The sequence below is a fragment of the Anomalospiza imberbis genome, chromosome 9 (assembly GCF_031753505.1).
Source record: "Anomalospiza imberbis isolate Cuckoo-Finch-1a 21T00152 chromosome 9, ASM3175350v1, whole genome shotgun sequence".
Taxonomy (NCBI): domain Eukaryota; kingdom Metazoa; phylum Chordata; class Aves; order Passeriformes; family Viduidae; genus Anomalospiza; species Anomalospiza imberbis.
This window is the reverse complement of record NC_089689.1, coordinates 25,261,756-25,289,525: the sequence shown is the minus strand read 5'-3', so window position 1 is coordinate 25,289,525 and position 27,770 is coordinate 25,261,756. Positions and strand designations below refer to the sequence as shown.

At 45.0% G+C, this 27,770-nt stretch overlaps 2 protein-coding genes and 3 long non-coding RNA genes across 7 annotated transcripts in view; 3 read left to right on the top strand and 2 right to left on the bottom strand.

Annotated features, from left to right (window-relative positions):
- Positions 1–622, top strand: part of LOC137478724 (uncharacterized) — a 32,752-nt gene extending 32,130 nt beyond the window's left edge. For both annotated transcript variants that reach the window (XR_011001756.1, XR_011001757.1), the window contains one exon: positions 293–622. This is a non-coding gene — a long non-coding RNA (uncharacterized lncRNA). The remainder of the gene's footprint in view (positions 1–292) is intronic.
- Positions 623–3,105: 2,483 nt separating this feature from the next.
- CDKN2C (cyclin dependent kinase inhibitor 2C) lies at positions 3,106–9,901 on the bottom strand. The gene is made up of 3 exons (XM_068198745.1): positions 9,121–9,901; positions 8,603–8,743; positions 3,106–5,046 (listed from the first exon to the last, which is right to left on the bottom strand). The coding sequence occupies exons 2-3, from the start codon at positions 8,729–8,731 to the stop codon at positions 4,672–4,674; spliced, it is 504 nt and encodes a 167-aa protein (XP_068054846.1). The 5' UTR covers positions 8,732–8,743; positions 9,121–9,901; the 3' UTR covers positions 3,106–4,671.
- Positions 9,902–11,160: 1,259 nt separating this feature from the next.
- On the bottom strand, positions 11,161–15,078 carry LOC137478727 (uncharacterized). The gene is made up of 2 exons (XR_011001763.1): positions 14,884–15,078; positions 11,161–13,322 (listed from the first exon to the last, which is right to left on the bottom strand). It is a non-coding gene; the product is annotated as an uncharacterized lncRNA (long non-coding RNA).
- FAF1 (Fas associated factor 1) overlaps positions 14,151–27,770 on the top strand; it is a 152,853-nt gene continuing 139,233 nt past the window's right edge. Inside the window, exon 1 of the mRNA XM_068198731.1 lies at positions 14,151–14,518. Within this exon, the coding sequence (XP_068054832.1) occupies positions 14,474–14,518 (45 nt within the window). The 5' untranslated portion in view covers positions 14,151–14,473. The remainder of the gene's footprint in view (positions 14,519–27,770) is intronic.
- Positions 14,995–21,853, top strand: LOC137478726 (uncharacterized). 2 transcript variants are annotated; one of them, XR_011001761.1, is made up of 3 exons: positions 14,995–15,176; positions 16,066–16,140; positions 21,636–21,853. It is a non-coding gene; the product is annotated as an uncharacterized lncRNA (long non-coding RNA). The 2 variants fall into 2 exon arrangements; XR_011001762.1 differs by lacking the exon at positions 16,066–16,140.

The window sequence follows — 27,770 nt, the reverse complement described above, 5'->3', positions numbered from 1 at the left end:
TTCAAAATGCAGAAGCCATTTTACCACTCAGAGCCATGGCAGAAGTGAATTATTATTTTTTTCCGAGTGGGGCTCTGCAGATCAGGGCTTCAGAGCCAGGCTTGGCACATCTGGCTCTCAGAAATGTGCCATGTACTTTACATCCGAAGATAATTTTTTCACCTCTGTGACACAGAAGCCAAGAAGCGTGGATTTTTCCTCCCCCCTCTCTCGCCTGCCTGATTTTAAAATGTAACACAAGGTCATGAAAAGCTCCGGCTGGGAGATACACCTTGCTACCCGTTTTTTTAAGGAAACCTGGAGACAAACCTGCTCGGTTTTGCCTTCTACGTGAGCTGCGGTGGGAGAAGATGCTTCTGCATCCCTGGACGCGGGGCTGGGGGAGGAGAGCCCGGCGCAGCAGCGGGAGCCCCGCCGCCGCCGCCGCCCGGCAGCGGCCACAAAGATGCGTTAGAAACGTCCCCCCGGCAAGACGTGGGTCCCTTCTCTGTACTCACTGCGGCTGCGAAAGCACCGGAGTTTCGCTGAGGAGACTCCACTCCCGGCTGCGGGGAGAGGGAGGAAAGGGAGGGGAAAAGAGAAAAGGGGAAAAAAAAAAAAAAAAAAAGGAAGGAGAAGATAGGGGGGAAAAAAAGGGCGCAGTGCAAGTTGCGGCGGCGGCGGGAGAGAGGCGGCGGGGGCGGCCGGGGTGTCCGAGCCCCGGGGCCGCGCAGCGCTGCCCGGCCGGCGGCCGCCCCGGGCCTGTCGGCGGGGACCGGGGCGCAGCGAAGCGGCGGCGGAGCCCGCGGAGGAAACTAAATAAATAAAATCAGACTGTTATTTAAGGCGCGTAAATTTAAAATTATTTGGACAGGAAGAGCAAGGGGAGCGGAGCCGCAGGAGCCAAAGTAACGGTTTCGGAGCCGGGCGCGGCCCCCCCGCCCCGCGGCCCCGCGCCCCGGAGCTCCCCGGGGGCCGCCCGACCTGCCCGCACCTCGGCCGGCGCGACCCTCCCTCCTCCCCGGGGACCCCGGCAGAGCCCTCCGGGAGCACCGACATTTTGAGTGCCTGTGTGGTGGGGCAGGCTGTGCTGAGAGCCGGTGAGAAATCTTTCTTTCTCTCTCTGTCCTTCTTTCTCCTTTTTTTTTTTTTTTTTAATTTCCCCCCAGCCCCCCCACCCCCACCTTCCTCCATGCACAGGATAGCAGTCCCCACGGATAAATGTAAAAGCTTTCATCCCCTCGCTTTTTCGAGGGAATTTCAGCACTTTAGTCAGGAGGTAGTAATGTCTGGCTTCTTCTGGCTGCCCAGTGAATTCCCAGGTACATTTGTGGAAGAAACCCTTTTCTTTCTTTTAGAAGATGAAAAGTGGTAGTTTTCTCCTGTGTTAACTCTTTCTTCATGTGAACAATGCATTTCCTAGGGAGCTAATATCTTACCCCACCATGGAATAAACCATTGATTCCATTTCTCTCCCCACACTGAAAGCCTGAAAGAACGTATTTTCCTGTACTTAAATGTGCTGTGCCTTATTGCACTGGAGGCTGAGGAAAATTCACCTTCAAATACCTTCTCATGCACTCTCCCCCGGCTAAGGGCAGGGCAGTGCCAGGGTTAGCTCTGCACCTCTGCCCCTCTCTCCCCAGCACACACAGATCGGGTATTTCACCCTCTCACGGCGCTGCTGCCACAGATGAAACTCTCTTCGTTCCCTGTAGGATTCCTTTAGGATCTGCCCCTTTCCAAAAGGAGCTCAGCAGCCTCCGCCGTTGTTCCGAGGATAATTTAGAAACAAAGGTCAAGTGTAACAGCTTTGCTCATCCGTGTAACTGAAATAGGGGAGAGGGCTGTTGCCCCACAGTTGTGTCCTCACACAGCCTGGTCACTGTGAATCCTGGTATAGCTACATTTTATGCTCTATTTCTTCACATTTTTCTGTGCTTGCTGTATTTGTTTCTATTTTTACCTCTCATCTCGATACTGCACTCTTTGCTGCCGATTCCTGGGCTGCTGCAGGGCGATCTCTGCTCCTGCCTGGAGACTTATTTGGCAGTTGGTTTATGTCTCAATAAAAGCTCTCAAAAATCTTTACTCCATCTCACACGCTGCAGTTTTGCATCTCTGGGTAAATATGTTTGTCGACATTTTCAGGAATATGCGAGTTTTTGAAACTGGACTTTTTGATGTTGCCAAAATACTGGGGGAAAAGCGCCAAAGCAATTTCTGAAACCACACGCGATATTACAATCAGTTTTAGGTGTCAAGATTCTGTATTAATGAGACTTGCTTTATATTATTTTCTCCTCGCTCCGTAAATATAAAGACTTCTGGAGGAAAGCCATTCCCCAGCAACCAGGCACCTTTTGTCACTGACAAACCCTGTAAGGTGCGTGTAACCCACCAGCTGACTGATTTCTTTGGTTTACCCAGAGGCTCTTTGCAGTAACTATTAACTTCCTGGGATAATAGCAATTTTTGCTTTTCAAGAATCTAACTAGGATTTTCAATTGATCATCTTGTTTCCAGTAAGTTGAGGGGCTCACAGAGAAAACGCAGCGGTGGAATCAGATAAAACGCACCTTTAAACCAGACTGTCACCCGTGACTCAGCCGCCGAGGCTTTGGGCATGGCCGGGGGGTGATTCGTCCTGGCTTTAACCCCGAACTCCTGGCACGCAATAAACGCCGCTATTTCTGACTAGGCGGGGCATTTTTCTCGGAAGAGAAGTTGTTCTATTAAGCCACTGCTTAAACTTCGCCTTAGCGTAAATTAAATGCTGGTGAAGCTCCAAACGGGTTTGGAATGAGGTTTTTTTAGTAGCACGGGTGAAAAAAAAAATAACAAACGTGAGAAAGCTGGATATTACCTTCTGGTGTAACACGGAATTCCTCTTTGTGAGAGGAATGGAGAAGGAAAAGGCTTGGAGCATCCTCCAGGACAAGAGGAAAGGAAGATTAAGAGCAACACAGAGCGATTTAGGTCGCTTCACCTCGGGGACCTGTGGATTATGTTCCTCAGTTTAATATTTCAGGTGTTTTAGTGCTCTTACTACCGGGAATTTTAGGATTATTTCCCAAAACATGCTTCCTATGTGCTGTGCTGCTCCGATTAATGATCATAGCACAATTTTTCATATTTCACAGAGGTTTTTAATCAGAACACAGCAGTGTGACAGAGCTTATAGTAAATGTGACAGACAGTTTCAGCAATTTTTTTTTTTTTACTTGAAAATGTAGTAACTGATTTTGTGGGGCTAATTGAAAAAAAAAAGTTAAAAACTAAACTAATTTATTCCCTCTCCTCTTTTAAGTGCTATTTAAAGTAGTATTCATTTTTGCATTGATTTAAAACCTTCTATTTTGCACGACTGAAATTTAGACTATTCAAAATCAAGCACTTTAAACTGCCAATCTGCCCAATAAGTAGATCCTGTACAAATGTTAAAAGTTTCATAATAGACTCTTCCCGACACGGTGCTGAGCATCGTTAGCTCCTGTTGGGGCTGGAGAGGCAAATGAGTTTCAGTCTGGTGAATACTCTCAACTCTCTGTTGCAATAGAAAATTTCAAATGGTTAAAATGTGTTTTAGGTGCAAGCAATAACTTAACTTCACAAATATCAAAAGTGTTGCTTCCTAAATTTCACCGTATTCCAATATTCTTGTTTTGTGGGGTGCTGTCATTAAAATAATTTATTTCCAGACAAAACAGAATAGTTGGTGGAAAGCAAATATTAATTAGAGAACACCTAAACTGCAATCAGCAGATGAAGCGACCAGAAGTCTTATATTGCAGCTTTCGTGTCCTCTTTGACAATGGTTCTCTGCTGCTTGTTTTGAAACTAAAAAAAAAAACAAAAAAACCAAAAAACAAAACTCTTCTGCAGTGCACAGTAAACACGAACTACTAAACTGAGCTGTTTAAAACCTCTGGCAATCGAAGAAACACCACTTATACTGTTTCTGGTAACTAAATTCAAAACCAGATTGGTGAAAGTTTAAATACACAAAGAGGAAAAGTGTCATCTACATTTAGAAAGTAAGTGACCTAGTTCTAGAAGCTGCTGTTAGTGACAAAATGCAGTTACTGCCTAAAGCATCTAAGCGCCATCCACTGTCCTCAGGCCACGCAGCCTTTGACTTCCAGCTCTGCCTGTGCAGGGGCTGCAGGTGACCCCTTACTGAAAGGATGTTTTTATCTGAAACAGGAGCTCAGACTCTTGAGCCTGACCGAGAGGGGTGGGGGGAGTGAAGAGAAGGGAGGGGTACATCGAGAGGTGGGAGAAATCACAGTAAACTGTTTCCTTTTCTTGAAAATCCAGCAATATTTAGCATGTGAATAGTAGCTCTTGTATTAATGACTTGATACGAATGACCTAAAGTAAATTGTAAATGTTGATAGTGGAAAACTAGATATGAGCAACCAACATAGACACGGATGAGCCTGGGAGTACTGTGTAAAGTGAAAGGTATAGGAAACTGCTCGGAGCATGGATTTAAAACTTTTCCATTGTCTACAAACCCACTTCTGGAATTTCTTGAGACTTACACTACCAGCTGTTCAGGAGAGTAAAAAAAAAAAAAAAAAAAAAAAAAAAAAAGTAATGTGGCAACAAATGTTGTTAAAAAGGAGGGAAACAACCCAAGAAGTCTGCACACCCTCACGTCCAAAGGAGACCCCGTCCTAGCAGGGTTCAGTCCATGCTGGGGGGGAAGGAGCTGCTGGCCTCCAGGAGTTCCACCACGGCTGCCCTCCTGTAGAGCTTGGCCAGGTCGTAGGCGGTGGCCCCCCGCTTGTTCTGGTGGCCCACCTTGCACTCGGAGCGCGCCAGCAGCAGCTCCACCACCCGCACGTGCCCCTCCTGGGCCGCCAAGTGCAAGGGCAGGTTGCCGTCGTTGTCCTCAATGTTAACATCGGCTTTGAACTCCAGCAGAGTCTGCAAAGTGTCCAGAAACCCCTCCCTGGCTACATCGTGGATGACAGCGAAGCCGGTACTGTCTTTCAGGTTGGGGTTCGCCCCGTTACTGAGCAGCCGCCGGGCGATTTCGGGGTTCCCGAGTTTCATCACCTACGAAAGAGAGAGGAGAATTGGATACCGCGGGTGGGGCTTTGCTCCAGCACTGCCTCCCGTCCTCGCTTCTCATCCCTGGCTTTTGTCAGAGTCCAATTCTCATTTCAAGCAGACAGAGGAGACTCGCTATAGAACTAATGACACACCAGAACATCTCGTTTTTCATGTATTTGTTACTGAACTCGGTGAAATTGTGAAAGATGTTATCACTTCGGTGGCCATAGCTTTCTGCCTCGGAGAGATTAATGCCTGAAATAGCACAGAATGGGATATAACAACTTTTTTTTTTTCCCTTACGAAGGTCATCTCAGTTTTTTAACATATAAAAATTAAGTATAGTTCAGTTTTATTTGCCTAAGTATTGAGACACCTCTGCATTACTGTTTAATCTTGTTAAACAGCAAATACAGGGTCTCTGAGGAACAGATATTTTACCTAAGCAACAGCAAATGTAGAATGTGTTTTTACAAGCTTTCAGGTGTTTACATTGTCTGTGCATTATCATAAAACAAATATTTGGACTGTACCATAGCTCTATCTGTTGAGAAACATAAATGTTAAAAGAAATTCTTCTCCCCAATATTTATGTTTCATTAGGTCACCCAAAAAGGAAAAGTCAAAAGGAATGTTTCAAAGTTACAGAAGTTGTCTCCTAAAATCAGTAAATTATATTATTCTTTCCTAACCTTTCTATAAGTAAACTGTGGCTATGTTCTGTTGTTAAAACATCCCTTAAAAAAATACAACAACAACAATAATTGGATTTTCTGACTGTTTCTCTCAGGGAAAAAAAAAAAAAGAAAAAGCTTCTTTCAATTTTCTCAATTGCACCATAAAACTATCATAATTAGAACACAAATCTCTCTTATTTGTAACTTAACTGCTTGCACCGATTTCCTTGTAATTCCTCGTTTTTTGTTTGCACACTTTCCAAAAATGAACACTGCAATGTATATTGTGTAATCTCTAGCCTATAGGCAGTATTTTCCTGTCCTTGTAACTAGTCTCATTGTAAGTATAAATTTCGAAAAAAACCCAACTCTTTTCTATTTCTTTAGAGAGAGATTCACACATTGATTTGAAAATCTTGATTAATTTAAAAAAATCAATATAAACGAGCATTACAGTGCATTAGATCTAGCTTAAGGTACAATTTCTACAGAGGTTTGCTGAAAATCTCTCCTGACGAAAAATATTTATCAAGTTTTTTAAGAAAAGCAAGATATAATAAATATATTTATGTACAGCATTTGAAGTGTAAAGCAGCCCAGCACATTATAACCACAGACAGGAGCAAAAGTGCAGATAAGACAGGCTGGGATTCAGGGAAAGAGATCTCTCTGTGCCCCAAGGCTTCCAGCTCCCGACTTCCAGCCACTTCTTTCACTTCTAACAGAGATGGAAGCAATGTAAAAGAAAACAGGATCATTGTGATCTCTCTTTGTTTAGTAAAAACCGGACATTCTGATCTCTTTTTGAGAGCCCGGGCTGTATTATTTGTGAATTCAAAACATATATTTGGGTTAAGTGGGAGTTTTCAGTGTTCAGGCCAGGGGACTGAAGGCTTCAGTTAAAGATGCGAGGGGGAGAAAATCCTAAAAAAAGTGGTGCTTTTTGGCCGTGGGCTACAGCTGAACAGCAAATGCCTCCTATATTTTGCAAAATTATGTTTTGTGGGGAGGGAGGCGAAGAAGTAGAAAGCATTAATTGAATAAGTCTGACGAAAAGCATAAGGGCAGGAGATGTGTTTGAGGCCTGCATAGGTACACTTCACCAGAAATAAAAAGGACAGAGCAAGACAAGCCGAGTAGTTGTTTAATTAAACATAAATGCAGAGGAAAAATATAAATTCATTGACATTAATATAGGAGCATTCTCTCCGTTGTAACTGAGAGGGAGATTACAGAGAGATTATCTCACTCTTGCAGAGTGCACTGACAGAGAAGTCTTTCGAGTGTGGCCATGCACCCACAGCACATTTCAGGATGATACATATTGAAAATAAGTCGACAGATTCTCCTGTTTTGGTTTTTGTGGTGGTTCATTAGCTGAGTTGTTATAATCCCTAAGAAGTATCGTTAGGGCACAGATGCATATTTAATATAGCTGGAGGCCATGTAATTGTGTAAAATATACCTTAATTCAGGATATGGAGAGTTATCTGCTTTTAGAAAAAATATCCAGCATTCCTGTAGGATAAATCGGTTTTCAGCCCTTGTCCCGAGGATAAATCAACCAGCTAAATGTTTCCTGCTTTCTTAAAGAATTTAGCTTGTCTAAGTTTTTAATTTAAACCCTTTCACTCTCTTAAAAGTTGCTGCAAGTGCCTGCACTGCCATGCGATGCCCTATTTAGGTGTTAACAGGACAGCGAGGAGCTCACAGATCTCCAGCTTCAGCGAAATTATCAAAAAAGGATCATTCCTGCATTATCAGCAAGAGGTGCTTATTTTCCAGCTTTAACATTTTGATGTTAAGCCAAAAAGCTGTAAATATCTCGAGTACACTCACAGGTTCTATGCTGTTTAAAAATGCATTCTCAGAAATTATTACCATGGTTTTGGGGGAAGGGAGAAGAGGGGTTAAAAACCGATTTTACTAATGTGTGAAATAAAAAAGACCTATAGCTCCACTTCCACATTGCACTACTTATAACTTAAGTACAAATAACCACACTTATTTTCCCTCAGGATTTATAAATCACATCTTTCACTATTTGTTAGGTATTTGTTAGGTATTCTAGCCTTTTTGCCATCATTATCTGATAATATTAAAAGCAAAATCTTTCATCAGCTACAATAGTTAGCAGTTGGATGAGTTCCAACTCCTGCCTGCACAACTACAAAGTTAAAAATTAGGACACAGCAGCCTATACGATCAGAAAGGAAATAACTGGAAGCAGTACCCTGCTAGACGATCTGAAAAAAGCAAATTTTAAAGTCCTAAATATGAATGAAAAAGCAAGTGATTCAGCTGGAACCCTGGCTCGCAGGGCTAGCTCTTAATGTACATCGGAGGTCCTCGCTTCTGAGCAGCATGATTCCCAATGAGAAAGGTCATTCCCACAAACACAGTAGAAAGGAAAAGTACCATCCACAGCAGACCCCAGAACCCAGACGAGCCACGCTTTAAAAGCACAATGCAGGAAAAAAAAAAAAAAAAAAAAAAAAAAAGATAAAAATCCTAAGCTTCAGAGAACAGAACATTTGTGTTTACAGACCTGCTATGAAATCCTGCTCACCTAAGCTGATTTCTTTTCATCTCAGCTCTCTCACTCTTGCCTCCTCCCCACGAAGTTACAAAATATTAGCAAACTCGTAGCCCGTTTGACATTGAGGGTGATCCCCGATTGAAAGAATGGTTTTGACCAGTTTTATTTCAAGTACGTCATTTTAGGGAGTTGGAGCCACTAAAGTTATAAAATATGGCATCCAACGACTTTGAAAAACCACTCGAATTTCATCCACCAGCCTGCTTAAAACGTTGTCTTTTTTGGAAACCCGGGTCACGTAGGTACCAGTGATGAAATATTTTCTCCCTCTCTGGATACCAACCTGCAGCGCAGTTCTCCCAAATCCATTTTGTGCATTGACGTTTACATTCTTTTGCAACAAATTAGTAAGTTGCACTAGGTCCCCCTTGGCAGCCGCGGACGCCAGCTCGTTCCCAGAAGGCTCGGCCATTCTTTAGGGTGACTGACGATCGGAAAAAAGATGAGATTTTTTTTTTTTTTTTTAACCAGGCATGGCATCGGAGACTGACAGAAGGATTGGGATGGTTAATCTTCTGGAGTAAGACCTTGTAGTAAATACTCGTAAAAAACCTCCTTGCCAAGAGCCCGCCCCTAACTCACACGTGATTATTCAGCAAAACTGCAGCTCCACTTGAAGCAAGATTTCTTTGCTTCCACATATAGAGTAACTCTTATTAAAGACTTTGGCCACTTTCGCGGGGGGAGGGGGGGAATAGATTAACAGCTATGCAATATATTGTACATGTTATAGGTAACATATATACACGTACACCGGAGACTCACTCAGACCTGAGATCTTGGAAGAAGAAGACAACCCACCCTGTTCACAGCCGGTTTCTGAAACTTAGCAGCAGCTCGGAGGAAAGGTCTCCTGTAGCAGTGTGCATCCGGCTCCCGCTCGGGATCCCCCCTTCATCCCTCTCCGTCGGCTTAGTCCGGGCCCAGCAGGGAAGGGAAGGACGAGCCGCGCCCGCGGAGGGCCGGGCGCGGCGGCGGCGGCTGTCCCGGCGCCCAGCTCGCTCCCTCGGTGCTCTCGCTCCCCGCCGCAGCAGCAGCAGCTTCACTCCCGCGGCCCCGCGCAGCCTCCGCGCAGCGGGCGGGCGCGATCCCGGCCGGCGGCCGCCCCCGGCGGCGGCGGCTCCGGAGCATCCAGGAGGGCGGCGGGCGGCGCGGGGGGGCTGCCGCGAACCGCCGCCCGCGCTCAGGGCGTGGAGGAGCCGCGGCGCGGAGCCGTCTCCGCCGTCGTCCCTCCGCCGGGGTCCCTCCGCCGGGGTCCCGTCGCCGCTGTCCGCGCTCCGCCGGGCGCTCCCCGGGACAGCCGCTCCTCCCGCCGCGGGGCGCGGGGAGAGCTCCCGGCGGGGGCAGGGGCTGCGCTGGTGCCGCCGCTGCCCCGGCCCGGCCGCGCTCGCAGCCGCAATGACAGCCCCGCTCGCCTCCTCTTCCAACTTCGTGAAATAAAGCTGCACTTGCCGGTCCGCGGCCGCCGCCTCCGCCCGCGGCTTTGCGCTCCCCCTTTTTTAAGCACAAACAATCGCTACTTCTGTTTCCTAAGGACACGAAGCCGGTTTCTCTCTCCTTTTTTTTTTTCCCTTCTCTCTTTTTTTTTTTTTTTTTAACCTCATCAGCTTTTTTTGAAAAGAAAAAAAATTTGAGCGCTTTTTGAGTTGAAACACCCGCCCACATTTTAACGGCAGAGATTTAAGGAGGCGCGGCGGAGTTCGGGCAGGAAGGCCTGCAGCGGCTCCCGCCCGCCCCTCGCCCGGCCCCGCCGCAGCTCCGCGGCGCCCGGTGCCGTCCCCTCGCCGCGCAGCCCGGGCACGGCTCCGCCACAGCCAGCACAGCCCGGCTGCTTTTAGGAGCAGCGCTGCTGAGGCCTAGGGGGGGGAAAATGAAAGGAAAAGGAGGTTGCAGCAGCGGCAGCCGCCGCACCCCGGCGGGAGGAGCGGGATCGGGGGAGCTTGGCAGGCGGGAGGGCGGCCTCTGCCACGGAGCTGCCCGGAGCTTCTCCCCGGCGGTCTCCACCTGCCCGCGGGGGGAGCGGAGCCGGCTCCGGTCCCGGTCCCGGTCCTTTCACCCTCGCTCGGCGCCCCGCGGGCAGCGGCTCCGCGCTCGGGGCCGCCCCGGCAGCGGCGCGGGCTCCTCTCTCATCCTGAGGACAAGGTCAAGGATGAAGGGTCAATGTCAAGTTGTCTTAACGGTGGAAGGCGACCGTCCACGGCAGCACTCCTTGCTTCCCGCGTTTCTGGTGTCCTTGATTGATTCGAAAGTGCCATTTTGAAGGGGAACCGCGCCCGGGCACCAAGAAGACGCGAGGACTTCGCTTTTCCTTCCCAGGGCGAAGAAGTGAGGATGGTACAGGACGGGGATGTCACCGCCACTCTGCCTAACAGTATTTAGTGTCTTAAAGTGCTTTAATGGCTGGATTGCTTTAGGTTTCAGGGACACTCGGAGGACTGCATTCTGCCAAGCGAACCCTCCGAGAGGTAAGCAGCAATGTCATGGCTCCCTGATAAGCACACGTAACCCATCGCTCGCAGGGGCAATCTGCACGTCTGTTTTCTGCGTGGACGCCACGGGAAAGTGATTTTGAATGTAAACAGGCGTGAGGCAGCTCGGGGAGGTGCGTTAGGGAGGGAACCTGTGGTGGTTACAGCTCCTCCAGCACTGCCCTGCGGGGGGAACCTGCCGCTGGCAGCCGGGCAGGGACCGGGGGTGGCCGGGGCCTGAGTCGGTGCCACCGCCGTCAAACACAGCCGGTTCTACAGCAGTGGATCTGCAGCTGAACGAAGCCAGACTTCTTTATCTGGCTTTCCTCTCAGCTTCGGTTGCTTTTTGCTTTGCAATTGTATTTTCCTGTACTGATTCCCCCATCCACGCTTGTTTGCGAATATTACAAAGGTGACAAGTGTGAGCTGCCTACACACCAAGCAGGGAAAACAACTTTGTTCAATTTATCAACTGACCCTCCACTCCCATTCCCACTAAAGTAGCGAAAAAAACACGTCTATTTTTAAGGGCCTCATTATGGTAATTCTTGTCCAGAAGCAATAGTGCTTTTTTCCCCCTCATTTTTTTCCATTTTTAAAAGCAAAAATATAAATTATAACTTCCCTCAAAGTTAGATATGCATATGTATGCAAGTAGCATCTGTTTATTCAAATACAGTTGCTTTTCTGCATAAAGAGGGAATTTATATGTAAAACTTGGAATATTCAGACAGATGGCTTATAAATTACTTATTTTGTGACTAATTACTGCCTAAAATCCACAGGCTTTGGTGGTGTTACCTGTTGCTAACTTAGTGCAAAATTAGACCTGCAAATACTACAACTGTCTCACACTATTTTAGTTGGTTTATGGTTCAGAATAAAACTTCCATCTTCTCTTAATCATGCCACATAGCGAAATAATTAAGTAAGGTGTAGCTGGAGTGCTGCAGGCCTCCTGCCTGGCCGCCTGGCCCAAAAATGCCATCAAACTTCCTCTACTGTGCAGGTCTGTCAAAAGTCTTTGCAGAAAGCAGTTTGTTAATCCTAATGATCTCCTCTCAAAAGTGATAAAGATACTCCACCTAAAACAGAGAGATTTGTCCCAATCGGCTCCAGAATCAGCAGGAAAAAAAAAAAAAAACCACCAAAAAAACAACAAACCACTTCTGGAGGGAGATCTTATCAGCGGGCATTATGAGGAGTAAAATAATCGGCTTCCTAATTTGTCTGTCACTCTTTGGAGGATAAAACCCACCTCGAATGGCTCAGAGAGGCTGTGAGAAGGCAAACAGAAACTTTAGCTGTAACTTGAATGTGAACTTCCTGAGATGTGGGGCACGTGCAGCTTTTCACCTTTTCTTCATGTTCTGCATCAAATCCTTCCTGTTTTGATCTAATATAGATATCATTATTTAAAATATGACTGTAATAGACATGAACGCCGTGTAACTAATCTTGACAACATACCTATAGCTTCAATTTGTGCCAGGAATTAATTGGCTTTAATCCAATTGCTAAGACTCGCTTTTCAGTCTTTATTATAGTTACTCTCTAGCAATGTGTGGGTGGATTTGTTTGTAATTTAGTATAGGCTGTCCCTGTCATTGCACCATACCTCATACTTAGTACAGAACTGTCTGTAACATCAAACTGGGGAAAAAAAAAAAAGGTGTAGGTGTGAGGGCAATTAATTTATCATCCCTCCGGTCGGTGGTGGGGAGCTCGCATTGTTAAGCTCACGTCAGCGGGCAATAAAAACTTTTTGGCAAGCGCTGCCAACACAAACTAGAGCAGGAACACGGTAAAATGTGAAACCCAGCTTCTCTGACACTGTGGCTTCGCATCGTAAGTGGCGTTTCCGTGCGGCCTCAGCCCGCCCGGAGCGCCGCCGCCGCCAGACACCCAGCCCAGGCGCCCGCGCTCGCCAGCAGCGTCCGCAACAGGCTCTAAACCATTCCCAGGGTTCCTCTTGGGATCACGGACTCTCCTGAAGCAACAGCTGAGCTTTCCCTGCGCCCCTCTCCGCACGCAGCGTTTGTCCGCGGTGGCGCCGGGCTCCCCCCGCAGCTCGCCCCGGGGCCGGCGGCGGCAGGGAGCTCGCAGAGTCCGCGACACCCCCTGTAACCCTCGTGGATGGACGAGAGAAACAATAAAGAACGCTGCTGCCTAAACCCGGCAAAATATCGTGACTCAAAGATCTCATAATGTAGCGCTATTAGCTGACAGGAAAGCTGCTGCTTGGTGCATCTGTGACCTCAGCTACGACACTCACAGGACACTTAAAGAAGCAGAGCAAAACATTTTGGACTAATTAGCAAGTTGGCGTCCAAATGTGCTTTATGTCGGTGCTAAGGGGGTACATGAACATCAGGTTGTAGGAGGCAGATTTAGAAAGCATCAGTAACAGTTAGATTTGCGTTACTTAAAGCAGATTTATTTGCGGTATAGAATAGAATTGCATCTTACAGTGCTGGAGTGCTAAGCCTGAGCGAGGGCCGCTGTGCAGATCACGGTGTGTTGGCTCAGAAAAACCTGCGAAAAATGCATTTCCGTCTTTTGAGCCAAGTCGGAGCCCGGTGGAAATGTCGCCGCTCCCCCGAGCGCCGGGCGGTGCGTGCCCTCCCGGGGGTGCGGGGCGCCGGGCGGGCACCGTGTCACGGGGGAGCGGAGGGGACGCGAACCGCGCCGGGAGCGAGCCGCTGCATTCACCGAAACCAGCGCGGTCCCGGAGGGATGGAGGGAGAGGGGCAAGGACGGCAGGAAGGAAGGAGGGATGGGTGGGTGGGTGGGTGGATGGATGGATGGATGGGTGGGTGGATGGATGGATGGATGGATGGGTGGGTGGATGGATGGACGGATGGGTGGATGGGTGGATGGATGGATGGGTGGATGGATGGATGGATGGATGGATGGATGGCTGGATGGGTGGGTGGATGGATGGATGGACGGATGGGTGGGTGGATGTATGCCCCGCTCCCGCACAGAGAGGCAGGGCCGCGCTCCGCCCGGCAGCTGCACCGGCCCGCGTTTCCCCGCACGGCCCAGGGACGGCTGCAGCCAGGTCCCCGCAGACCCGTTAGGCCGCAGCCGGCGGCGGAGCCCAGCCGGGACACCCCGCGCCGCGGCCGGGCCCACGGAGCCGCCAGCCCCCGGCACGGGAGGTGAGGATGTGTCCGCCCCGCGGCCCCGCTGCGGCAGCTCCGGCCGGGCAGGGGTGTCCCCGGTGTCTCCGGTGCCGCCCGGGCGCGGGTCCGCGCTCCCGGCTCGGCGCGGTCCCGCCCCCGGCTCCGGCAGCGCTTGACAGGCGGGCAGTCACGTGGCGGCCGCAAAGCGCCTCTTTGCGACCTCAATGACAGGCAAAATGTGCGACACAGGCGCTGTGGAGGCAGGCGGGGAGCGGCGCTGCCTCCTCCTCCTCCTCCTCCTCCTCCTTCTCCTCCTCCTCCTCCTTCCCGGGCCAGCGGCTGAGGCAGCGCTGCCCGCTCCCGGCCCCGCGCCCGGCCCGCCGCTCTCCTGCCTCCTCCCCTCGTCGGCCCCGGGAGGGGCAGCCCGGGGGCGCCGCGGGAGCCCGAGCGCAGCGCGGCGCCTCCATGAGCTCCTGAGCTCCCACCCTGCCCCGTCCTCCCCGCGGCAGCGGCTCCAGGTGCGCGGGTCCGAGCAGAGCCGGGACGCAGCTGGCTGCAATGGCGTCCAACATGGACCGAGAAATGATATTGGCTGATTTCCAGGTAAATTTCAAGCCGCCGCCACACAGCCGTGGCCTCTCGCTGCTTTTCTCTTTCTCCTCGTTGCTGTGCTGCTCGTTCTTTGTGGGGAGGTCCCGGGTGGTGGGTGTGAAGCCCACCCTCTGAAGCCTCCGCTCTCGCTTTCCTTCTTTCTTGTTTGTCAGAAATGGGGAGCGTGTGCCCTATTCTCTCAAGGTGCGTGAACAAAATGTCTTCTTTAACTTAGAGAGTTCTAGTTTTTAATTAATAAAATAAAGCTTTTTCATCCACTTCGCTTGTTCCTACCCTCTGCAACCACCCAGGCCCTGGGACAGCTGTGAGACAGCTCCCTTGGAAGAGGCAAATGCCAGGGAGGATACAAAACTCACCAGTCCACATGATTTGTCACAGTGTTTGTAGTGAATCACTTGCTGGTACTACAGATTAGTGCCGAACAGAGGTGTTCCCATTCCAGCATCAACACTAAACTCCATGCTTGCCTCAGCCTATGACTGTTGTGATGACGGTAAAGCTCTTCCCACCCCATTCCAAACAACAGCGTGTTTGTGTAGAAGGGAGGAATATTCTCTTCAAAGTTGTTTGTTACCTTTCCTTCTCTCTACAAAAGGGTTGTAATTTAACTTTAGACTTCTAAATCTTATCCCCAGAATAAAGTCTTTCTGTAAGTGAAAGTGATGTGTTTAGGAGCGTATATTGCTTCTTAATATTGCTTGTTTTATATTGTTTTCCTAAGACCAAGTAAAAAAGTGGAGGATACCTGCATTTGAAATAATGGGGGGAGCCAAACACATCTGGGAAGGGAATCAGATAATATTTGAATATGCTTTTTTAACATTTGCTTTTAAATTCATCCATTTTTTTAAGCTCTGTCCATTTGCAGTGGTTGTTCTTACATGGATAGGCACCTGGATATTCTTGGATTGATTTGTAAGACTGCCATCTGTATGTTCAGCTTCTTAAAAGACTGTTAGCAGTGAAACTATTTTGTTTAGTTGAAAAGAAAAAAAAAGTAATCCCTCCAATTCATTCTCTGTGTGTGTTTCTTTGGAGCTACAGGTGGGGTGACTGTAGTGTGCACAGTAATTCCTGTGTATTATGTAATTAAGTAGTTCCTCTGTTGCAAGAGGTACCTGGTATCTCACTGATGTTACTCATGGAGTTCCCAGCTGGTGACAGGGAACTGTCATCCCCTCCTGTACCCCATATCTTACACCTGTATTCATTAAAATGCTTACCAAATGTTACTGCATTGATGCTACTTTGTTGTACTTGGAAGTACTTTTGTGTATATAAGGGATGACATCCCAGTTTTAGGGCTGGGATTTCACAAAGGAGTTTTTCCAGGAACAGCACACTGTGGGAAACTGGGGCCCCAATTCTGCATTCATACCAGTGGGAACATATTCTTATGGGATCCCACATTATTACCTGAACTTGCAATCAGGAATCCCAGATGATGAAATTAGTGGCTGGTGAACGTAAGATTATTTGTTTAATAGAATTTTCAATACAGATTTAAACCTTCCAAGGTGTGTTTTGCTATTTTGCAGTATTGTTGTGCTTGGATTTTGAAACCATTAATAAAAGTATAAGAACAACTGCAGTGTTTGGTACCATGAAGACAAGTAAGTATCATTGCAAACTTGCAGGTGGGTGGTGGAGTCACAGAAGCCAGTTTTAGATCAAGGGTGGATGACATAATGTGTCTGAACCTAGGACACAGGAAATATTTTATCATATACCAATCCTTACTTAAAAAGAACCCAGACATTTTTCTCTTGTGTTTCAGCAGACAGCTTTGTTTTCCTGTTTCATTGTATTTCTTTTGAAGATTATATCAAGTGTCTACCTGATTTTGAAGTACTGAACTGTTAATTGTCATACTGTTAAAGATTCAGATTAGTAAAGGACAATGTCAGTCATTATTAGGCCTTGTATCTGTAGACTGTTACAGAACAGTAGAGGTTTTTGGGTGTTTTAAATACTTGGTGGAATTTACAATTCATTCACTAATAATTTAAAATGGAGAATAAAACATTATGTGCAAAGTAATTCTACATGATTTTTCCTTCTATATTTTCTGTACCTTTTAATTAATAAATACGTTTCTCAGAGTTCTGCTGCCATCTTCTATATTTATGTGAGGTGTCTTGTTGAAGAATGTTGCACACAGTGAAAATTTCAAAAGCAAGTCTTTGTAGTTTAGTTCAGCTAATCTTTGGTGAACTAAATTGGGAGGGAAACTTCCATCACCATTTCACCCTCACTTTTCCCAAGTTATGTTTAAGGGGGATAGAGTAGTGGTCTTTAAACTTCTGAAACTTGAAAGGGTTTTCTCTCCACATTAAAAAAAAAATTATGAAATCATTATTGTACTGATGCTTGATGCTTTTGTGAAGCTTTCATGGATTTATTTTGTATCTTGCAGAGTTATTAGGGATTTTGCCTTAGGTTCCAGCTAGAGCAGGAACTTGTATTGCACTTGTTTTTTTCTTTTTAGCTCTGATTGTAGTACCAGGTTACTTCTGCATTTGGAGGTACTAAAGAGAACTACTACTTTTTAAAAAGTATTTTGTATACATATATATATATATATATATATATATATGTATATAATATATATACACATATACATAAACCCATGGAATTTTTTGAAATATTTTAAGTATAGAGTAAGGCACAGTGAATGATCTACCAAAATATTTTTGCCTAATGTCTCAAAACAATTTAAGCCTGTTCTGTGTGGTTTATAATTATTTTCTTTTCCTCTCCCTTTTAATGAGGCTACTGTGTGCTACCCAGGGAGCACAAAATACGTATTCATGCATGTGGGCTGTATAAGCAACCTGCCTAACTTTTCCTTCTTAGGCCCACACTTAGAAAGATTATGCAGAAGCTTTGCTTTGTACATGAGTAGCCTGATTGTTTTCAGTGGAAGTAGCTGATGTGGAGTTCAGTGCACAAACAAGTTTTAGCTTTTTTGCTAAATGCAATTCAGTACTTCTCCACAAAGTGTCATTGGCATAAAGGAAAAACTCCATAGGAAAAACACAACAGCTTGTTTTAGTAGCATAAATTCTTCAAAAAGGTAGCTGCATGTCAGTTGGTAAGTGATGCTGCAACATACTTCACATACTGGGGGAAATAAGGGCATATAATATCAATGAATTTTTTAACAACTCTTCTGTTCTTTGTTTTGTTTAACTGCAAAGTGTGCTTCCATCTTCAGTGGGATACCCAGGTGCTCACATGGTACAAATATACTGATGATCTCTTGCAGTTTGGGGCGTACTTTTCACTATAAAGAAAACAGATTTATTTTTCCCTTTTTAAATTGTAAAATTTAGTTGCACAGAGCTTCATTTAACAGACATAGATAGGTCTTCATTCCCAAAGTTTAACTTTGAGTATTGGCAGAAGTGTCAGATACTGATGTTTTTGCACACTAGCACTTTTGCTTTTGTTTATACAGCTTCACTTAGGATTGGAACTAAAACTAGCAAGAATGTCTTTCTGGCCTTATAAGTTATGTCCACCTGTAGGACCACTTAATTCATGCTGTGTGCTTGTCCTCACAACAATCCTAAATGTGGAGTGGACCTAAGGGTTGCAGTATTGTGGGGTTGCCAGCTCCTGTGTGTCCATGTATTACAAGAATATCTGGCACTCTGGAGCTTCAGGAGGAAATTTTTAAAAGAATTCACTTTTTTTGTTGACCAAATACGTAGCTCAGGATTTGGTCAGGGTGGGAGGATTTCATAGTGAAATGACAGAATTCAAAAATCCTTGCTTTCATTAAGACAATGGATTTCTAGTAGTTTTCTTCTTCCCTCTTTCATCTGTGTTCATTGTGAAACCAAGGTATGTGCTTTTTTTTCCTTTCCCAAATTTTTTAAAAACTGGATAATAGACTACTTTTCTGTGATTCACACACCTGTGTATAAAAATGCCTTTTTTTTTCCCCACAAACTTCAAGTTTGTGTCAATCTCTTTCATAAAAACAGGTTTGTGGGAGGAGCAAGGGGGAATTGGGAAGGAAGACCCTCATTGCCATCAGTTACAGCAAAGTGAGAAAGCATGCTAAATGATTGTGTTTTAAATTATAAAATTGGCCATGACAGTGATACATCAGTTTATTACTTTTTGGTTTGTTTATTTTTGAAGATTTAATTATAATTCAGTCTACTTGTTTCCTTCTGGAACAGCAAAATTTAAAGAAACTGGAGAATCTTTTCACCTGGAGGTTAACACAGTGCTGTTAAATAACTAATGAGATAAAGTTTTTGGTTTGGTTTGGTTTTTTTTTTTTTTTGGTTTTTTGTTTTGTTTTGTTTTGTTTTGTTCCTGTCTGCTTCAGCCCTGTAGAAGATTATCTCAGTTGTGAACAGTTTTCATTGTCCAACAGTGTGTGTAGAATTTACATTTGTATTCTTTTTTTTAAGGGTGCTAAGTGAGCTTTGCTTTCTTCTGTGCTTGTTGGCATGGTGGCTCAGGCTTTCTGTCGTTTTAAGTAATTGTCAGTATAAAGATTTGATGGGTGGAAAAGGTAGGCAGATACAGGAATAGCTTCAAGTCAGTACCCTTGATTCTGGCCCTGGACTGTGACTCAGGGTGGGGGTTGGAAAGTGTTTCAAACATTTCTGTAAGGATAAACCACTCACTATGGGTTCTGAACAAATCTCAAAGTGGATGTCCTTAATATTGATTTCTGAAAGAAAAAGACATGTTTTGTCATTAAGGTGCTGGGGCAGAAAGGGCTGTTCTTGCTTTCTCTGCAGGTTTTCAGTGGAGTGTTTGGGAATTTGGAACAAGGTCCTCAACAAAAGGTTGTTGCTGAAGAGAGTTCCTATCAAAGTTTGAACATAAGCTGGAGGACACTTTCCAAAGATTTAAAGTTCTTGGAGGCCTACATTTTCATCAGAAGGTCTTCCTATATACCTGGGTGTACATTTCAGATCTGACTGAGCTTAAGCCTCAGTCTTACTCAAACCAAAGCCTCTCTTTAGTGTGGTCTCTCTGTAGAATGTAGAGTGCAGTGGGTGCTGAACTAAGCTCTGCAGATCTCTCCACAGAAGCTGGAAGGAAATCCAGTACTCTAGAGGTTGGAAATCAGGGTTTGGGATAGACAGGTTTGTTTAATCATACCTCCTGCTGGGTGTCTTTAGTTAAAAGTGGGCTCTGCTGGGTTTCTAATCAGGTGCCCAGATGCTCAGCACTGCTTCACCTGACCTGTTTTAATGGATATAGGTTACTGTATCTTTAATTAAAATTTAAAATAGATGACAGGACTGGTTTTCAGTGTAGAAAAGAGGCCTTTAGGACACTGTAGGATGTTGAAGTTTATACTTGTGAGGCCTCTTAATTTGCTTTTTGATTAGAATTCCTTTTAATCCTTGTTGGATTTTATCACATTATAATTTTGTGCATTACCCAGTCGGTAGCACCTTTGGAACTGGTAGTTGGACCTCTTGGTTTGGAACACAATTGGTTTTGTTTGCTGTAAATGGCCCTAGGGCTAAGAGACATGATAAAAACATACTGCATGCTTGGTTATTTTCACTGTCTGCTACCATTCACTTCTGCCATCACTTCTGTTAATTTATTCTTTGTGGGTTTTTTGGAGTTTAATTTCTTTAGGTATGTTTAGGCTCAGTTGTCATCCCAAAGTTCAGGTTCATCAGAACAAGGCTAATTTGATTTACTGGCCTTTAAACTGAAGGTGAAGTGGGTTCCAGAGCCAGAAATCAGAAGCTGGAGTAAGAGTGGTGTCCTTTTAGAAGCATAACCTGGATATTCCCATTGATAGCTCTTCATGGAAGAGTCAGTTATTTTCTCCAATGTAAGGACAGATAGTTAATTAGAAATACTAACTGACATTTATAGAAAAGAAAGAGACTACTTTGACTATGATTTGTGTGCATTACACTCCTGCTGTAGGAACCTGAATAATTTACCACTGAAGCACCAATTTGTCTTTAGAAATAGGTTTATTCTGGTTTTTCTCATTCAATTACCTTGAAAAGACTCTTCACATCATAGTAATCTTGTCGCCATTTCCATCAGTCCATTCATATAGGTATTTGGGTTAGTAGGTCACTGAAACAGATTGAGAGGTGGTAGCTGTAGGATCCTTTATCAAATGCCATGACAACCAGTACTAATTATAATGTTGAAATTATTAATTATATGTACTCCCAAAAGCTAGGAATGGGCTTTCATTGAAAGATACTGTGAAAATTATTTGTCTTATTGAAAATACCACATGGCTAATATATCTTGGTAAGCAAGGATCATTTACAGTAAACTTTACGCTTACTGAGTTCATATTTCTGTGTGGAAGGAGGTGTGGGAGAGGATGAGCATTTGAGCCATTTGCTTCATGTCTTAAGGGGCCTTGAGAATTTCCCATCTTGAGAATATTGTGTTGGAGCTGGAAAGCCTGAAAGGGTAGAGTTTTCCTCTGTATTTGGGCAGTTCTTAGGATTCAGTTACCATTGCAAGCCTAGTTTTCACACACTTCCATACTAGAAGCAGAAGGTAGCTTTTTAAAGGAACTGCGTGGCATATCTTTGATAGGATTTCATATTTTTCTAGTCAGTGAATAAATTTGTGCATATGTGGGGCAACCATTAGATGAGTCCTTTCCTTTAACTACTGTAGGAACTAGAATAAAAGGCCTGGGGAAGTACCTAACATTTTACTCGTCCCTCATTATTTGGATGAAAGGAAATGACATGCTTACTGGCTGGATTGATACCTACTAATTAAGCCCATTTTTTAGAGTTGACTAGTTAATGTGCAATTGTAAAAAGAAACTGCTCAAAGAGGAAATCAAAGCCCTCATGTATGCATGACATGTTGTTTGGTCTATTGAAATAGTCATCTACTGGTCCTCTATGTCTGACGGGTTGAGCAGGTCTTTGTTCCACAGCAGTAGTTAATGCTTTCAAAAGATAATTCATTAAAACTGAAGTTCTTAAGAGACATTTTGAAACTAGAACAGAATACGTTAGCCCTTGGGTTACTTTATATAAGTTTCATATTTTACCTATTGCGGAAAACAATTTGTAAAGACAAGAACACTGAAACTGAGTCACTTCTATAATTTTTTTTTCTAAAGGTCAGGTTGTTTGTGTGAGCAAATACCAAAGGTGCCATATCAGCTCAGATTGAAGACCCAGCTGGCATAATGTCTCTTCTACAGCAGTGGCTTTCCTTAGGAAAGAGCTGAAAGAATGTGAATGGATTTGCCTCATCCTAGTTTCTGGAAGTCAGCATTTTGAAAGCTTGATGATGGGGTTTGTTGTAAAACTTTGGAAATAAGCTGTGTCAGCTTGATGTAGTCTTGTGTTCTTCAACTGACTGAGTTCTTGAGAGACATTTGAGTAGTTTTGTGATATGTGTTTGCTCTGTAGAAGCTGTGTTCACTTTTCCTCAGTCTGTCATATACATGTACATACTAAGCCTAGTCTATGTACTTCATTGGAATTTCTGCTGTTTCTTATTAGTACAGAAGTCAAATTTGAAATGTAAAAATCTTAACCCCTTCTGGTTTGCACCACAAAAGATTCATGTTAGCACTGTGGGAATGTGGTGTTGATTTTGCCTTTAATCAAACTGATTTAAAGAGGAGTCTGCTGTGAAAAACTTGTATTTAAGTTCCTTTAAAGTTTTGGGGACTCTCACAAATATAGGGGTTTGTTCTGTGTGTCTCTGGTGACATATTAGGATGAGAGTGTTTTCTCTACAGATTAGCTGTGTTACAGGATGGTCCCAAAGTTCCTCAGTAGTGGGTATCAGTGCACAGAATTAGTAATTCGTGTAGCTTTTCTGATATACCCTTACCTTCTTTGAATACTTCTCTACTATTTTCTTCCTTTGGTCCCACTGACTTACTGCCAGGCTTTCTTGTCCTGATGCTTTTAAAAGCTTATATAATAGTAATGTCTTTAGAATACTGGTTGTTGGTTTTTTTTTTTTTTTTTTTTTCTTTTCAGCCCTTGTTGGCCTGTGCTATTGGTATAACCTGTGCTTGGAGTTTGAATGTGCTTCTGTTTCCCTGCTCTGGATGCCTGTTGGTTTTGGCTGGGGTAGAGTTAATTTTCTTCCAAGCGACTGTTATGGGGCTCTGCTTTGGATTTGTGCTGAACACAGAGTTGATAATAAGGAGATGTTTTTGTTATTGCTGAACAGAGTTTGCCCAGAGCCAAGGCCTTTTCTGCTTCTTGTGCTGCTACATTGGGAAGGGGGCTGGGGGTGTACAGGAAGTTGGGAAGAGACACAGCTGGGTCAGGGGACCCAGACTGAGCAAAGGGATTTTCCAGACCATATGACATCATGCTTGGTGTATGAAGTGGGGGGAAGAAAGAGGAAGAGAGGATCTTCAGAGTGATGGTGTTGGTCTTCCCAAGTAACCACTACGTGTGGTGGGGCCCCATTGTCCTGGAGGTGGCTGAACACCTGCCTGCCCATGGGAAGCAGGGAATTATTTCCTTGTGTTTCTTTGCTTGTATGGGTGGCTTTTGCTTTCCCTGTTAAACTGTCTTTGTCTCAAACTGTGAGTTTTCCAGCTTTTACCCTTCTGATTCTCTACCTGGTCCCACTGCTGGGGCAGTGAGTGAGCAGTTCCATGGGGCTTGGCTGCTGGCTGGAGTTAAACCATGCCAGTGCCTTTTCCAGATTTTGAAGAAAATGTGTGTTCCTTGCTGTCCTGTTCTTCACAAAAAATTAAAAAGAGTGTTTGTTTGTGGAATGCTGACTTTTGTATGGATCAGTACTCTTCCTTTGTGTGCTTATCTAGAAAGTGGCTTTTATTTATTATTGAGTTGTTTTTAAAGTTCTGCTGCTTTTGAGACAATGAGGAGAAAGGAGAGGAGTGTGAATGTGCAGCAAGCATTTGTTTGACCCATACAATTATTTTCTTTTTTCCATCAATTTTTCTTATGCCATACTCTAAGGGCAAAATGATTCAGGAAACCTTGGGGTTTTGCCTTCACTGACATACTTAATAAAAGTATTAAACAAACACAGAAACTTTGGGATAATCCTAACTAAAACATGTTTGTAGTTGTTGGGTAAAGGCTGTCTTCAGTCTTCAGGAAAGACAAATGGGTTTGGTAGCGTAGGGTACTAATTAATGGGTACTGACTTTTGGTTTGTTTTTTAATTCAGTTTGACCACTGCTCTTTGTATGTAACACGTGTGGCTTAAACACTGGAGTGTTAGCATGGGGCTTGGGAGCCTTGAGTTCATGTCTTGGCTCAGCTCATTGGCTTCCTAGGGATCTGCCTTCGTGGTAGTCTGGAATCAGAATTTGCTCCAGAGTTTTGAGAGAGGTCACAGTCTGCTGGAATCCATTTGAAAGTGGTTAGTGTGGTGCTGAGTTAGTTAGTTCTGCTGAGAAGTGGTTTGAGCTTGATGCTACCCATTTTAGACTTTGTCCCCAGTTTGCTTTGTTTGGAAGGCTTGCAGTCATCTCAGAGCATGGGCAAAGTTCACTCCTGTCAGCTTGGTAGCTACAGGTTGAAATGTCTTCTGTGACCTTCCTGAATATTATTTTTTCTTCTCCCCCCTTCCCTCCCCACCTCGCTTTGCTTAAGGGGATGCTCAAATAGTAGAATGATGAAACTTGTAGATCGTTGGGTGTGGGAGTTGAAATGCGTTGGGCAAACTTTATTCTGGCATATTTGCCTAAAACCCTTTCTTGATTTCTGATGCTGGTGAGTAGATTAGCTTGTTTTTGCTAAACGAACAGCTGGTGAATCTGCTTAATTTTTACCAGATGGTCTTCTGAGTTACGAAAAAAACAGAGAAGCATTCTTATCTCTTCAGTTAGATGGTTGCAGTAGGTGAACTTTCAGTCTGTGTCTTGGTCGATATGCCTGGATGTTGTTTTTTAAGTGTTTGTCTGAAACAGAAGTAAAAGTTAATTTAATAACCAGGGATGACTCATATTAGGAACAGTCTTGATACACTGGTAGGGTTGTTGCAAGGTTAGAACGAGCAGGGGATGCCACAGAGGGGTGGAGCTGATGAAGCCTGTGGAGGTGATCCTGATACTGGTGGGACTCTGGGATGAGAAGAACTGAGGTACCAAAAAATCCCAGAATGTGCTGCATCTCTTGATAGCCCAGAAGGGAGTTACACAGGCATCTTGAATTTGATATTATGGTGCTAAAGCCTTTACTTGCTTGGCTGGGCATATTGGCTTAACTTTACCTGTTTTGGAGGAAGAAGTGTTACACTTTGTTTCAGTAGCTTTGAAGTAATCACCATTGCAACAGTCTATGTGTGAATTTAAAGAAAATTTTCTAACTTATTAATATGTTATGGGTAAATTAGTAGCCTAAATCTTTCTGGGTTTGAGTGGATTTCTAGCTGATACAAACTGGAGCTAGTCTTGGTTCTTTATAGACTTGATAATTATCCTTGATTACTGAGCCATTCTCCTCATAATGAATGGGAAAAAGAAGTGAAGTACTATGTTTGACTCCAGAAAGAGGAAACTCAGGATTGGATTGTTTAAAAATCTTGCGTCCAGAAACCTGATTTTTGTTAGGAATGATTGGAAAGGGAACTTAAGGATTTTTCTAGAAGTAATAGTAGCCACTTAGTGGGCTGCACCAGGAGCCTGGGGGAGGCCATTCTTTCTCATTTTACAGGTGACACCACTGCTGCCAGGAGTACTGGGTTCACTATCAGTCACTCCACTGACAAAGCAGAGCAAGTCCAGGGAAGGGTTACCTAGGAAAGGAGGAGGCTGGAGCATTTCTGTGTGAAAGGTGATGTTAAGGGAGCTGGCTTTGTGTAGCCTGGGAGAAGAGGCTACAGGAGGATCTAGTTGCTGTCTCAGTTGTACAGTGGGTGATAACAGACAATACAGAATCAAATTTCTCTTGGAGTTGAAGTCTGAGGGTGAGAGGCAGTGGATATAGGTTACAGCTTGGGAAATTATAATTAAATATAAGGAAAACCAATTCTCGGGAAGCTGGTAAAGCACTGGAACAAGCTGCCCAGAGAGGCTGTAGACTCCCTGTCTTTGGAGATATGCAAAACCTGGCAGGGAGTTGAAGTGTGTTTGTGAATTGTCTGGTTGTAATTGAAGGGGTGAATAAAGCAGTAAGGTAAATCTTGGTTCTTTTACAGGAAATATGCAAAGAGATAGGTAATATCATTTGCTATATCTCAAATGCTACTCAGAACGGCTCTGAGTGGTTTGTTGTTTTTAAGCTGCTGATCAGGGTAATTCAGCTGTCCTCCTGAGCAGCTTTGTGACCTGGACTCAAAGGGTTTTCCATGCTCTTAGTTTCTCTCAACTTTTGAAGAGTAAGTTACCCAAGGGATAGTGAATTGATTTTTGACAATATATGTTCTTTGCCAGCATTTCTTGTCTCTTGAAAACCTCATATATTTTTATGGAGTAGAGTTAACTCTAGTTGCCATGCTCTATCTAGTGATAAAAATTTATTTGGTGCTTTCAAAAGTAAGCACTTCCTAGGGTGTTGTCTGTGCACTTGCAGGTGTGTTAATGCTGACTTCCTAAGCTTTTGTAGGAGATCTCGGGGGTGAAAGCTTTTCTTCCTAGGCAATCCTGTTGAATCTTTTGGTGCCTTCATGTAGTTGTTTCTTTGGGCATTGTAACATTGGCTAAACATTGAAATGATGGACTGAGCTACCAATTATTTTATTTTTCATCTGACTGTTACAGGAGCAAGTGGTACCCAGTGTAATTCACAGCTGTCTGTCTGCCTGGTTTTAGTGGGCCTGAACCTGTTGTACAAAATGTTCTAGGCCTAGTTTGGGTTAGCTTAGATATGGTCCCTTTTTGGAGAAAACACAGCTACTGTCAGTATCCAAGGGAAGTATGGAATTGTTCAGAAGGCATGTTGAGACTTAGTCCTCCTTGTCCAGCTACTGCTGTTAGGTCAAAAGTGGCCTTTTGGGTACTTTGCCTGCAGCATTTTGCCTCGGCCAGGAGGGGAATGGTGCCACAGGTGAGAGACATCCTGCCTTGCTGCCAAATGCCATGTGCTGCCAGCTCCTGTGCAGCAGCAGCCGCTGCCTGGGCGTGAGTCTCAGCAGGTGCTGCTGCTCTGCCAGCCCTGCTGCAGGAGCAGCCCTGCAGGAACAGCCCGGCTCTGTGCTGGCAGCAGCAGTTGGCCCTTCCAGCTCTGCCATGGAACAACTGCCTGCATCCCTGCAGCAGGTGCTGCTGCTCTGCCAGCCCTGCTGCAGGAGCAGCCCTGCAGGAACAGCCCGGCTCTGTGCTGGCAGCAGCACTTGGCCCTTCCAGCTCTGCCATGGAACAACTGCCTGCATCCCTGCAGCAGGTGCTGCTGCTCTGCCAGCCCTGCTGCAGGAGCAGCCCGGCTCTGTGCTGGCAGCAGCAGTTGGCCCTTCCAGCTCTGCCATGGAACAACTGCCTGCATCCCTGCAGCAGGTGCTGGGGAGCAGCTGCTGCCAGATGGGGAAGGCAGCTGCTTCCCTGGGCTGTGGAGGTGGGCTGGAGCCTGGGCTCTTGGGGTGGGGTGTCACAGAGGGTCTCAAAACCCACATCCAGCTGTTACAGCTGCTGGGCTCAGACCACCCTGCAAGGGCTTTCGAAGAGCCAGTCTGTCATCCTGCATTACAGCTTTCTGGAAGCAGCTCCTAGGTTTGTCTCAAATGCCTTGGAGTCTGTCTGCCCTCACAACTTCTTTCCTATTGAAATGTTTCCTCAGTAACCACTTTGCTTCTTTTATTAAGGTTAATGTTACTGTGCAAGGATAGCACCCTAATGGTTACCTGTGAAACATTCCAAGGGTAAGGTCTCTGTCGCTGTGGGGATACAAAGCTACCTGGAAAAAAAATTTGGAGAACACTGAAATTTTATTATGTGAAAATTTCAATCTGCCTGGAGGAAACACTTACCTGCCCTGGAAAAGCAGGATGCTAAGAAAGTGGTTTTCACATTCAGTAACTTTATCTTCAGAATCTGATTATGTATTCAGCACACAACAATAGCTTTCTCATCTTCGCATTCGTTTTCCTCTTGTGTGGTCTGGAAAAGCACAGAAGTGATTGCAGAGTCTCTGGAGCTGCTGTGCAGGCTGAAAATGATATCCTAGATTTACAGGAAATGCAAGGAGGAGGAGGAACTTGTTCTACCTTTTCTTCTCCTTTGTCCATCAAAAAATTCTTTGGTTTCTTTCTGATGTGTAAAGGTTTACAAATCAGGGAGCCTTCAAGGTTTTACCTTTTCTGTGGTGGTTTGTTC